General features: G+C 43.7%; 1 protein-coding gene across 3 annotated transcripts in view; it reads right to left on the reverse strand.

Annotated features, from left to right (window-relative positions):
• Positions 1 to 4,865: 4,865 nt before the first annotated feature.
• Positions 4,866 to 13,595, reverse strand: part of LOC137412346 (serine/threonine-protein phosphatase PP1-beta catalytic subunit) — a 58,288-nt gene continuing 49,558 nt past the window's right edge. For 2 of the 3 annotated variants that reach the window (XM_068097609.2, XM_068097611.2), the window contains exon 9: positions 6,098 to 6,323. In XM_068097609.2, the coding sequence (XP_067953710.1) occupies positions 6,216 to 6,323 (108 nt within the window). In that variant the 3' untranslated portion in view covers positions 6,098 to 6,215. Of the gene's footprint in view, positions 6,324 to 13,595 lie in introns of all 3 variants that reach the window. The other variant, XM_068097610.2, reaches the window with a different exon arrangement.

Here is a 13,595-nt window from a genome sequence, read left to right on the forward strand (position 1 = left end):
AATGAAGAGTGTGGATAAAGCACAATGGAGAATGCTCAATGAAGACTTCGATAAAGCACAATGGACAATGCTCAATGAAGAGTGTGGATAAAGCACAATGGACAATGCTCAATGAAGAGTGTGGATAAAGCACAATGGACAATGCACAATGAAGTGTGGACAAAGCACAATGCTCAATGAAGAGTGTGGATAAAGCATAATGGACAATGCTCAATGAAGAGTGTGGATAAAGCACAATGGAGAATGCTCAAGGAAGAATGTGGATAAAGCACAATGGACAATGCTCAATGAAGAGTGTGGATAAAGCACAATGGACAATGCTCAATGAAGAGTGTGGATTAAGCACAATGGACAATGCTCAATGAAGAGTGTGGATAAAGCACAATGGAGAATGCTCAATGAAGAGTGTGGATAAAGCACAATGGAGAATGCTCAATGAAGAGTGTGGATAAAGCACAATGGACAATGCTCAATGAAGAGTGTGGATAAAGCACAATGGAGAATGCTCAATGAAGAGTGTGGATAAAGCACATTGGAGAATGCTCAATGAAGAGTGTGGATAAAGCACAATGGAGAATGCTCCATGAAGAGTGCGGATAAAGCACAATGGACAATGCTCAATGAAGAGTGTGGATAAAGCACATTGGACAATGCTCAATGAAGTGTGGATAAAGCACAATGGACAATGCTCCATGAAGACTTGGATAAAGCACAATGGACAATGCTCAATGAAGAGTGTGGATAAAGCACAAAGGACAATGCTCAATGAAGAGTGTGGATGAAGCACAATGGACAATGTTCAATGAAGAGTCTGGATAAAGCACAATGGACAATGCTCAATGAAGAGTGTGGATAAAGCACAAAGGACAATGCTCAATGAAGTGTGGATAAAGCACAATGGAGAATGCTCAATGAAGTGTGTGGATAAAGCACATTGGAGAATGCTCAATGAAGAGTGTGGATAAAGGACAATGGAGAATGCTCCATGAAGAGTGCGGATAAAGCACAATGGACAATGCTCAATGAAGAGTGTGGATAAAGCACAATGGAGAATGCTCAATGAAGTGTGTGGATAAAGCACATTGGAGAATGCTCAATGAAGAGTGTGGATAAAGGACAATGGTGAATGCTCAATGAAGTGTGTGGATAAAGCACATTGGAGAATGCTCAATGAAGACTGTGGATAAAGGACAATGGAGAATGCTCCATGAAGAGTGCGGATAAAGCACAATGGACAATGCTCAATGAAGAGTCTGGATAAAGCACAATGGACAATGCTCAATGAAGAGTGTGGATAAAGCACAATGGAAAACGCTCAATGAAGACTTGGATAAAGCACAATGGACAATGCTCAATGAAGAGTGTGGATAAAGCACAATGGACAATGCTCAATGAAGAGTGTGGATCAAGCACAATGGAGAATGCTCAATGAAGAGTGTGGATAAAGCACAATGGACAATGCTCAATGAAGAGTGTGGATAAAGCACATTGGAGAATGCTCAATGAAGAGTGTGGATAAAGCAAAATGGAGAATGCTCAATGAAGAGTGTGGATAAAGCACATTGGAGAATGCTCAATGAAGAGTGTGGATAAAGCACAGTGGACAATGCTCCATGAAGAGTGCGGATAAAGCATAATGGACAATGCTCAATGAAGAGTGTGGATAAAGCACAATGGACAATGCTCAATGAAGAGTGTGGATAAAGCACAATGGAAAACGCTCAATGAAGACTTGGATAAAGCACAATGGACAATGCTCAATGAAGAGTGTGGATAAAGCACAATGGACAATGCTCAATGAAGACTTGGATAAAGCACAATGGACAATGCTCAATGAAGAGTGTGGATAAAGCACATTGGAGAATGCTCAATGAAGAGTGTGGATAAAGCAAAATGGAGAATGCTCAATGAAGAGTGTGGATAAAGCACATTGGAGAATGCTCAATGAAGAGTGTGGATAAAGCACAATGGACAATGCTCAATGAAGAGTGTGGATAAAGCACAATGGACAATGCTCAATGAAGAATGTGGATAAAGCACATTGGAGAATGCTCAATGAAGAGTGTCAAAGACTTGGATAAAGCAGCATCTGTTGAAAAGCAGTCGTTTCAGTCAAAGTGCAAATGGCGCAGATATAAAATACCGGCCAACATGGAGATTAAACCATCATAAATACCAATCCCAGGACAAATGAGGGTACGATGTTTATATCCAATCGGTGCAGAGCAGAATAAATAATATTAAAAAGGAAACGTTCAACAATTCAGATATGGGCATCTGTGCTGTCAATTTCAGTCTTTATTATCCATCAAGAGATAGAACGAGGGAGGAGACAACCATACCTCGTTCCTGATGCACGACCCTCTATCAAGGTAAGTAAGGTATTCAATCTTCCAAATGTGCTTCGATGCTACACGGCAGATAAGTATGCAGCATAATAATAATAATAATAATAATAATAATAATAATAATAAACAGCATATCCAACAGATGTTGCCCCCCTGCTCTACTACCTGTCCATATCATCAGTCACCTTGCTCGTTGATGAAGCTCAATATTGTAGAGTAAAACAAAAACAATCTGAAACAAAACTGAAATATTGAAATGTATAATCTGAGCCAAGAGGTTGGAACAAAGGTTGGAAATATTTTGTTCATGATAAATGAGTGTATACTCGGTAAGTCTGACATTTATCGTATAAAAATATCTCTAACTCAAGTCAAAAACTGACACCTTTACTGCAGGCAATGGATGTTATTGGCCACAGAATGGCGTCCATCCCAGTTATCAGATCTAGGTTCAATATTTAACAGGGTCAGACTTCCAAGCTTCCTTCCTTCCGAGCAATAATTTTATCCAAGCTGCCGTATTGAGAGTACAAACAAGAATAGCTGCATCTCAGAATAGTACGGCAGATAGGTGAACTATTTGGAAGAATTGTACCTTTGATGATACAAGCACAAGAGTTGGCACACAGTTAGAGTATGCCCGAAGGAAGATATTTGGCTGTAGGGCCATCGCAGATTTGTCCTGTGACAACAATGGCGGCCATTTTTCAAAATGAACAATGCTCAATGAAGGCCAATTTTTCAAAATGGCCTCCATTGCTTGTTATTTTACATATATTTGGTACATTACTGTGTATAAACTGTTGTTGTGGTCATACAAGCTTGACATTTGGCACATAATTAAAGACCCCTAACTCTAGGGTTATCATATATTTGTCCTGTGACAACAATGTTTTTAAAATGGCCGCCATTTATATGGTATATTATGGTATATGGTATATTAATTTGTATAAACTGTTGTTGTGGTCATACAAGCTTGACATTTGGCACATAATTAAAGACCCCTAACTCTAGGGTTATCATATATTTGTCCTGTGACAACAATGTTTTTAAAATGGCCGCCATTTATATGGTATATTATGGTATATGGTATTAAAAAAACCCCACCTTTAGAGGCCATTTTTCCCCGCAAAGCGGAGGTTAGCCTTTTTCGGGCACCGTGGTTGTTGTTGTTTTTGTTGGTCCCCTTTTTGAAGCAATGTTTTACGGCCGGATGCCCTTCCTGCCGCCAACCCTTTTTGTCGCCTTTTACGACAAACAGGGAATTACCAGTGAACTGGTACTCAATTAGCCGACCTCGGAAGGATGACAGGCTGAGTCAACCCCCCTGGCATTAATTCAGCGATTGACCGGGATTCGAACCCAGGATCCTAAGCTGGCAACCTAGCCGCTAGCCCAACACCAGGTTTATGGTATAAAAAAAAAAAACCCACCGTTTAGAGGCCATTTTTCCCCGCAAAGCGGGGGTTGGCCTTTTTGGGGACCGTGGTTGTTGTTGTTTTTTTTTTTTTTGGTCCCCTTTTTGAAGCAATGTTTTACGGCCGGATGCCCTTCCTGCCGCCAACCCTGTTTGTCGCCTTTTTTTTTTTACGATAAACGGAATTACCAGTGTACTGGTACTCAATTTGCCGACCTCGGAAGGATGACAGTCTGAGTCAACCCCCCTGGCGTTAATTCAGCGATCGACCGGGATTCGAACCCAGGATCCTTGGATCCTAAGCTGGCACCCTAGCCGCTAGCCCAACACCAGGGTCTTTTTGGTATATGGTATATTAATTTGTATAAACTGTTGTTTGAATCATACAAGCATGGTATTTGGTACACAGTTAAATATTGACTATTAGGGTCATCACAGATGTGTCCAATAAAAATGGCGCCCAATTTTTAGTACGGCAGATAGGTGAAATATTTGGGAGAATTGTGACTGATGATACAAGCACGAGAGTTGGCACACAGTTAGAGTATGCCCTAAGGAAGACATTTGGCTATAGGGCCATCGCAGATTTGTCCTGTGACAACAATGGCGGCCATTTTTTTAAAGGACAAATCTGCGATGGCCCTATAGCCAAATATCTTTCTTAGGGCATACTCTGACTGTGTGCCAAATGTCATGCTTGTATCATCCAAGGCACAATTCCTGCACCTATCTACTATACTAGAACACATATTTCCAGATGTGGACAGAGCTGGCGATCCATGTATTAATTTGGTTTGTGCGAGAATTGCTGTTAGTGCCCTGCTTTCGGGTTAGTACATTTAACACAAGGTGCAGGAAATTGGAGCGCTGGGAAGTAGCTAGGACAGGCATGATGGGTGAAATGCCCCCCTCCTGTATTCAACTTTCCTTGTATTCGTAATCTTGAAAACCCAGCTGCGGCCTAGTATGCCGGCGGAAGCTTGGGATGCAATTAATGAAATTGATTGGATGAAGCGATGCGGCCAGTAATTTATCCATATCAAGTTATCCATTCATCCCCATGTTCCCCTTGTGTAAATTTGTGGCAGATCCTAAAAAAGTGACAGTGACTGATTTTTATTTGTAAGTTACCCACTTATTGATAATAAACCATTAATAGCAGTAATCCCTGAAACGGATATCCCTAATTCCCAAAGTGACACCATTAAAGTCTGAGCTGCATTGGAAGTTTTCTTTGTGAAGGATGTTCAATTAGGAATAATTGGCGTTTTGTTCTCATCAGACAATGGTAAAAAATAAAAATAAAAACTTGATGCAACGCTATAACAATATTGACTTACAGGACAAGGAAATCAAATCGAGCTAGTACCACCTCTGAACTACAGAATACCCTTTAAATTAATCTCTCAAATAGGACTTGTTTCTAAAAACTTGCACAGAATCAATTATTGATCACAAATCTTTGGCATGAGATAATCTGCAACAACAACAACAACAGGCATTTTAAGGCCATTTTCCCTGCTAGAGCGGGGGTTAGCCTTGCGGTCCCCATGACAATCTTCTCCATTTTGCCCTATTTTCTGCATCTCTCCTTGTTAACCCCCTTGCCCGCATTTCTTCTTTCACCACCTTTAGCCAAGTCTTTTTCGGTCTTCCCCGTCCTCTACTTCCTTCTACATTAATTTCCATCACTCTTCTCAACCAGTCACTTTCATCCTTCCTCAACACATGACCAAACCATCTCAACCTGTTCCTCTTCACAGCATCAATCACAGGCAATATTCCCATCATCTTTCGCAATTCATCATTTGTCTTCCTCTCTCTCAACGATACTCCGCACATCCACCGAACCATTCGCATTTCCACCCTTTCCAGCCTTCGTTGCTGCTCTACGTTCATTACCCATGTCTCGCTCCCATAAATCATAACACTTCTCACACATGCAGCATACACCTTTCCCTTCAGCTTCAATGACACTCCCCTCCTCGTCAGCACGCCACACAACAGAAAAAAACAATTTAAAAAAGTAAAAACGGGACCAAAAGGGTGAGGTGATAAACATTGGAATAGGAGGGAGTTACCTCAACATACACATTAGTATCTCACCCAAGCCCTCTCGCACTGACAAAAACCAACAATAACTTGTCGATGACAAACAGCCTCTTCCAGAATACCATAACATCTCACTTGAATGTTAAAAAACAAACAAATGCTAAATCTCCAGGAAAACGCAATCTGAAGGATGCTTGGAAATCAGACATTTAGCTAAGTACAATATCTTTAACTTAAATTATAGTATATAAAAAGACAAAAAAGAACAGATCAAGCATCCACATGTGATAACAAATAAGGAAATAAGGTTCTTGCACACGAAACTGTCAAATTGGTTCGAGCAAACAGGCATGCGTCCCAACGTCCCAAATGCACCATTAGCCGTCGCGCATTCTTCTTCATCTCTTCTTGGGTTGCTGAGCAGCGTTGCGTGGAAGCACGACTGGTCGCCCCGAGTTGAGGCCACCGTACTGATATTTTGGTTTCTTTTCTGCTGGCTTTAAAATCTGCAAACGTTTGAGAAGCATGGAATGTGCTCAATCGGTAAAAGGTTTACTGTAAATATTTAAACAGGTGCCAATCTTAAGAAGCAAGAAAAATGGTGCAATGCCTAAAACCAGCCAAAGGCAAACGCTCTTCAGGCTGAAAGCATTCCATAAAATCTAAGAAAGACAAGACAAGCAAAAAAACCCAATTCAATTTGGAGAAATGCCCAATTCATTCAATCTCTCAGAAAGACAAGCACAAAACCAAAGTAATTAATAAGTAAATTCATAGGGTATGGGTATGCTGCACTTATAAACTTCGGTATTCATTTAGTACACACTAAGAGTGAATCATTGGTAGCGACGTAGAGATGGAAAAGCATTCGAGAGCAACAAACACCAGCATTCTTATTTACATCCTCATGTTCACGCTCTCTCCGTACATCATCTGTGCAGCACTCAAAGACACTTTAACCTGGATGATTGTGCACTCAGGTTACACAAAAAAAGACCAAACCTCCTTTTCCCGAAAGCCGATGTATCGGACTCCTAGACATAAAATGTCACTCAAGAAAACAAAGCGGACAAAAAAACTTCACAAAATCGACGTTTGGATCAAATGAACCCCCCAACATATTCAACAGATGGTCGAAAAAGGAATCCAAGCCCGTGCTGTCTTCAGAAAAAGGACATGGGAGAGGTCTGAAAGAGGCAAATTTGTTGGTTGAGATTTTTTTTTTTTTTTTTTTTGTATACAAGATCGAGGCTCGTGAAAGAGCGAACATTAATCACACAGAAAGACAAACCGACACATAAAACATATAACATCGGGAGCGGTAGACAAGATGGGGAGAGAGGAGGAAGGACACAAACACAACATTATTTTGAGAGCAGGGACCGAGAGACATGGAGACATCGAGAGATCTGTGAGAGGGAGAGGGCATTGGGGGGGGGGGGGAGGGGCATGGGAAGGGGGGGGGGGGTGGGAGAGGTATAAAACATATGGACACTGCCAGGACTTCCAGGAAAGAAGTTGGAATTTCAAACAAGGTGGATCTGGGGTGAATTAGCGGGGGTAGAAAAGATCAAGGTTTTGGATGGGGGAAGATAAGAGATGGTGGTGGACAGCTGTTTTAAAGACCTGGAGGGAGGAGTGGGATTGAAGGGAGTGTGGGAGTTTGTTCCAGAGGCGGGAGAAAAGAGGAATGAAAGAGTGAAGGTGAGCAGAGAGCCGAGATTTCGGCAGTTTAACCATCAGAGGGTTGCTGGCAGATCTTGTGCGACCTGTAGGAATATTTGGGGGACAGAGCACAGAGAGAGCTGGGGGTGCAAGGCCGGAGAGGAGTCGATAGAAGACAGAAAGACCACCTACCTGCCTGCGGTGAGTGAGTGAAAGGCCCTCAGAGATAGCTTCATCGCAGGAGATTCCAATAATTCTGAAAGCTTTGGTTTCGACAGCGTGAAGCCGAGCTAGGTGTGAGGCAGGAGCACTGGCCCATAGGGGAGAACAGTATTCCATTGAGCTGCGGATGAAAGCCTTGTATGTGGTGAGGAGCTCAGGTGTGCCGAGGAAGGACTTCGCACGACGGAGGATGCCCAGTCGGCGACTGGCTTTGGAGGCCAGCTTGGAAATGTGGTTTTCCCAAGAAAGATCATGGCAGATAGTGAGACCCAAAAGCTTGAGCGACAGAACTTCTTGGAGAGGATTGTTGAGAAAGTAGATGGGAGGGTTGTCCAGTCGATCTTTTCGGAGAGACATAGTAAGAGTGTGAGATTTGTCAGGATTGAAAGACATGTTCCACTTGTTTGACCAGTCTGTGATTTTGTCCAAGTCTTCAGAGAGTGAGGAGGCTGCAGACTGCCGATCTGAGGGCAGAGGAATGGAGCGGCAGAGAGTGGAGTCATCAGCAAAGAGATAGAGAGGATTTTCCAGAGAGTCGGAGAGATCATTGATAAAGACCAGAAAAAGCGCAGGGCCCAGAACACTGCCTTGGGGAACTCCAGCCTGAACAGGAAGGGGAGTTGAGAGAAATCCATTCAGGGCCACACGTTGACTACGACCAGAGAGGAAGTCCGCAAGCCATGCATGGAGATTTCCATGGATACCATAGGAGGAGAGTTTGGTGAGCAGAGCTGGGTGCCAGACCGTATCGAAGGCACGTGATATGTCGAGGGAGACAGCTCTGATTTCCTGTTTGGCATTGAGGACCTCCATCCATTGTTGAGACAGCAGAAGCAGCATGTCCAGAGTAGAGTGACCTGGTCTGAAACAAATTGATGATCAGAGATCAAGCCGTTGGAGAAGAGGAAAGATTTCATATCCGAAGCAATGATGGATTCCATGACTTTGCTGATAATTGGGAGCAGGCTGATTGGTCTGTAGTTGCAAGGATCTGTTTTTGCACCTTTTTTGTGTAAAGCGGTAATGTTTGCTGATTTCCAGGATGCTGGCAGATGACCTTGAGCAAAAGAGAGGGCGAAAAGGACAGAGAGAGGGTGAGATAGAGCAGCAGAGCAGGATTTTAGGACCCGTGGGCTGATGCCGTCTGGTCCAGTTGCAGAATCAGAGTCGAGGTTAGACAAAAACTCCTCCACCTTGTCAGGAGAGAAGGACACAGAGTCCAGGAGCAGTTGGGTTCGACTGGGAAGGGTGGGGACAGAGAGAGATGGGTTTGGGACACAAGATTTTGAGGCAAACACAGAGTTGAGGCATTCGGCTTTGTCACGTGCGATGTCAACTGTGTGGCCATTTGAGGTAAGGGAGGGGATGGAGGGGGAACAAACACCAGAAACGGAGTTGACCAGATGCCACCAGGATTTGGAGGAAGGAGCCAGGTTTGAGAGTTCATTCTTGAGTGTGGAGAGATGGTGCTTCCTGGCACTCCTGAGGGTAGACACACACTTGTTCCGAGCTTGGTGGAAGGAACTGAGATTGCCTTCAGTTGGATTTGCCTTCCAAGAGGCAAAGGCAAGTTGTTTCAGGGCAACTGCCTCACCACAAGATTCAGTGTACCATGGACGGGAGGAAGGGTAAGACAACTGAAGACGAGATGGGATAAATCTGTGCATGAGAGAGAGCAGTTTGCTTTGGAAGAATTCCCAGGAAGAATTGATGTCAGAGGCAGTGGAGATGGGAGACCAATCCAGACGATTGATGGCTGCTTGAAGACCGTCCCAGTCGGCCTGAGTGAAATGCCAGACTCGTCGACGCTGAGGAGGCTCTCTGAGAATGGCCAGAGAGATGTCCACTTTGACAAGCACATGATCAGAAGAACCGATTGGAGCAGAAGAAGAGCAGCAGACATTAGCAGGGAAGTTTGTCATAACCAAGTCTAGAAGAGAAGATACTCCATTGGCTGAGATCCGGGTCGGGAAATTGACAGATTGTGTCAATCCCAGTGAGTCACAGAAGTCCTTTGCTGAGGTGCCATGACTGGTGAGAGAGGAACCCACACCCAACCAGCTGGCATGATGACAGTTGAAGTCACCACATATGAGGAAGAGAGAGTTGGGATGAGTGGATAGAAGTTGGTCCATGTTGTCAGACAGTGAAATGTAAATGGAGTCATCACTGTTTGGAGGACGGTACAGAACACATATGAACAAAAGGTGGGAGCGGAGAGGAAGCCGTAGCCAGAGGTACTCCTGGGGGTGAGGAGGAGAGAGGGCAGTGCAAGGAGAGTGAGGAAGAGAGTTTTTGATAAAGATAGACACCCCACCACCAGGACGAGGCTCAGGTCTATCATACCGGAGGAGGGAGTAACCAGGAAGAGATATTAAGGAATCAGAGACATCTTGAAGGAGGAAAGTCTCTGTTTAGCAGATCAAGTCTGGATTGTCAGAAGCAACCTGTATGGAGAGATCAGTCAGGTTTGAGCGAAGGCCCCGGATGTTTGAGGTCCATACCGTTAATGAAGAGAGAGGGGGAGCATCGGATACAGGACAGGGGAGGGGAGGAGTAGGGTAAGATGAAGGATGAGAGGGGGAGGTAGGGAGAGCAGTTGATAGTGTGTCAGAGATTACAGAAGAGTTCCAAGAAAGGGAAGGATGAGGAGGATGAAAGGTTTGATGGTGAAGGGATGAGGCACAGTGAGGGGTTGTTGAGGGGGGGCAGAGGAAAGTAGAAGTTTGGGGGGGGGGGGGATTGGAGGTATGAGATAGAAGGGAGACGAAGTGGGGAGGAGGCAGCTTTGAGGAGGAGGGGGGAGGAGGGAGAATTGGAGAGGAATGGTATGGGGGGAGATGATGTAAAATGCCGTAATATTTTTTCAATGTAATATTTTTTCAATGTCCGTACTGATAAACGAGAGGGTTTTCAAAGTGCCAAGAAGGAGATTTGTGTTCTAGTATCAAGTATATAATTCAATTGAGATAAAGTAGAGATTTTAAGACTGCAGAATTTATTTTTGGGAATTTTGCGGCCGTTGATGCAGTGTCTTTTACACCACCCTATCTAACACGTTACATTAGTTCTTTTTAGCTGCGACGAGCAGCTCTATGAGAGGACCGCGTTGTTGTTCTTGTTGTTGGGGTGCCTTTTTGAATAGCGCATGCGCATACACTCGGACGTGCGTTGGTATAAGGTAAGAACATCGCAGACTAAAATCGCGATTTGTTTGAAGAAACCAGAATAAATTTGGTAGCGTATATTGCAACGGATATCCTCATGATTCTACACGTCACAGCTGGTGACCACACTGTGGTCATTTTTCTCTTGTTTCTTGTTGTTTATGTCCGTTAAACGTCGCTAAAAACAGAAAGTTTCCTGTTTGGAATGATTTTCAATTTTGTTTGATTGCCAGGCAGATATACTCAAAAAAAAAAATCTCATTCCCCTCTGCACAATCAGGACGAATTCAGATCCAAAGTATTGCAAAACTACTGGTTTATTTTCTGATTCATGTTCCGATCCGTGTTCAAAATACAACATTCAATTGAAATTAAGGTGTTCCTCGATCATAAACTGATGTTTGTAGACATAAGGGCAGACAGAGCGATAAACAAAGTGAACCAATTGCTAAACCCCGCCTTTCACTTCACGCACGCGGGTTACAAACATCCGATAATGTTAAGGCTAGATAAATGAAACGTAACAAAACTAAGTGAAATGGAAGTGTGTTTTTTACCATGGGGAAAATATACCAAAATAGCTGTCAAAAACAATATCCATTTACTATTTGTATGGTACTAGCACTATGAATATGGTACTGCACTGCAGTTGAGGTAAGAATCAAGCAGAAATTATCCCAAAACCTAATAAAATTAAGTGGGGTCGCTTCCGCTGTCCGGGTTGGAGAGCCAATCGGAGCTCTGCCTCGTGTCGTACCCATGTTGAGCGCCCTGCGCGGCGGCCTGCTTTTAGCGTTCATTTCTCTGTCATGGTGCTCCCCCCTTGAGGAGAGGGAGAGAGGGGGGGGTGAGGCAGGAGTGGGGGCGCTTGTCATCCGTATGTCTCACCGGGGATCAGAAGTGTGGCTCAGGAGACGCTTAAGCCAGTTCCTTTTCTCTCCCCCAGGGTGGGGTCACATCGCAGCATGCGCAATTGATCCCCACCCTTACGTTGGCGGTGCCACCCTCTCTCGTCAGTGTGGTGGGTCTGTCATTTGTTAACGCAATTTGACCATGATGCTTCATATTGTTATGTGGAAGGATTGTGGGGGGGAGGGGGGGTGGGGGGGAGAGGAGGCGGAGATCCATAGCTAGACCGTGGTAAGTGTAGTATGGTCCATGTGTTTTAAGTAGTGGTTGGAGTGGCATGTAATAGGGACCTGTCAGGTTAAGTTGTTTGTTACATGTGATGCTGATGAGGCAGCGTATGTAATTTATAAACAGGTTAGATCATAATATGAGGGCGTAAAAACCTCATGGTAGGTGGGACTAGTAGGCGGGAACTTCTCATGAGAGACTTCAAGAACTTCTCATTTGCCTGGCCATCGCAATCTGTCTGGCCAGGGTGTGCTAGCCATGGTGACGTAATGTGCCGTGGAGATGGAAGTGCCATCTACATATCTTTTTATAGGCGCCGCCCCCATTGGCGTGACGGCCAGAGAAGGGGACTCTGCCCAGGGGGAGGAGGTCAAAAGAGACCTGGCTTGTGTGAGGGAGAGGGACAATGAGAGACCTGGTGTGCGGAAGGAGGATAGCGAGAGAAATGTGGATAAGATAAAGAGGCCTCATTGTTGAGGTAGAGCACAAACGCCTTGCGTGTAAGCCAGCATTGCTTGAAGGATAGAGGGGCCCACGAGGCCTGGTAGAGGAGTCCGTAAACACTTGCAACTTCTTTTCGGAAACCACTGATGGGATTGTGACTAAATTTGGCACAAATTATATTTGTTATGTTGTGACTAAAATTTGTTCACGGCATGAAAAAAAAAAGAAAAAAAAAAAAGGTCTAAGGGGTCTACCGGGGGTCAAAGTAGGTGTAGGTTTTTCCTTTTTCCTCTGTAGGAGGAAAAAAGAAAGAGGGGAATTTCCTTTTTCATCTGAAACTACAAACACTATTTCAATGAAACTTGACTGATGTACCCAAGTATGTTTACGGCACCGAGAAAATCGAAGTCTAAGTGGAGGTGCGTTAGGGAGAGGGGTTGCCCCCCCCCCAAATAGGAATTTTTTGTTTGTTTATTTAAAGTCTTATGTTTATGTTAATATGATTCTACATGCTGCCCTGTCTCCTAGCAAGCATTGAAATTGGTTTAAAATACCTTTAGTCAGTGTAGTATACTGTTTATTCTACCAAGTGAGTGCCAGGGGTATTGCCCCTATGTTTGTTTATAGTGTCGTGTTACCCTTTTCCCCGTTTACTTATAAATAAACCCTTAAAAGGTAAGATAACGTGTTTCAGCTATCTGTTTCCTTGTCCGTTTCCCACCATTAATTCGGCCCAATTGAAGTTCCTTGGTAAACAGTAAAGTTCAGAAGCCTCAATCTTGTATACCAAAAAAAACAAAAAAAAACAAAAAAAAACAGTAAAGTGTCAGAATTAATTAAATAAACGCAGGAAACTAAATGATAAAAGATCATTCGGCCATCTCCTGAGTCTAACTCGGTGCTGAGGTTCCTGTTTTAACGGGAGTTTCAAACGTGACAATATGATGAAATTAAACTTCATGAGTGTCATGCACCTGAGATAACTGAAACATATCCAGATAACCATGTTGGTCACACCTTGACATTCATGAGAACTAACTAATAACACATATTGGTGTGAAACACAAAACAAACACTCCAGCTCGGCACTGCTGTTAATAGTTAATGAGTTATTCAGATATTTATACTACCCGTGTTGCTGGT

The sequence above is a fragment of the Myxine glutinosa genome, chromosome 11 (genome assembly GCF_964187855.1).
Source record: "Myxine glutinosa chromosome 11, kmMyxGlut1.1, whole genome shotgun sequence".
In the NCBI taxonomy this organism is placed as follows: Eukaryota; Metazoa; Chordata; class Myxini; order Myxiniformes; family Myxinidae; genus Myxine; species Myxine glutinosa.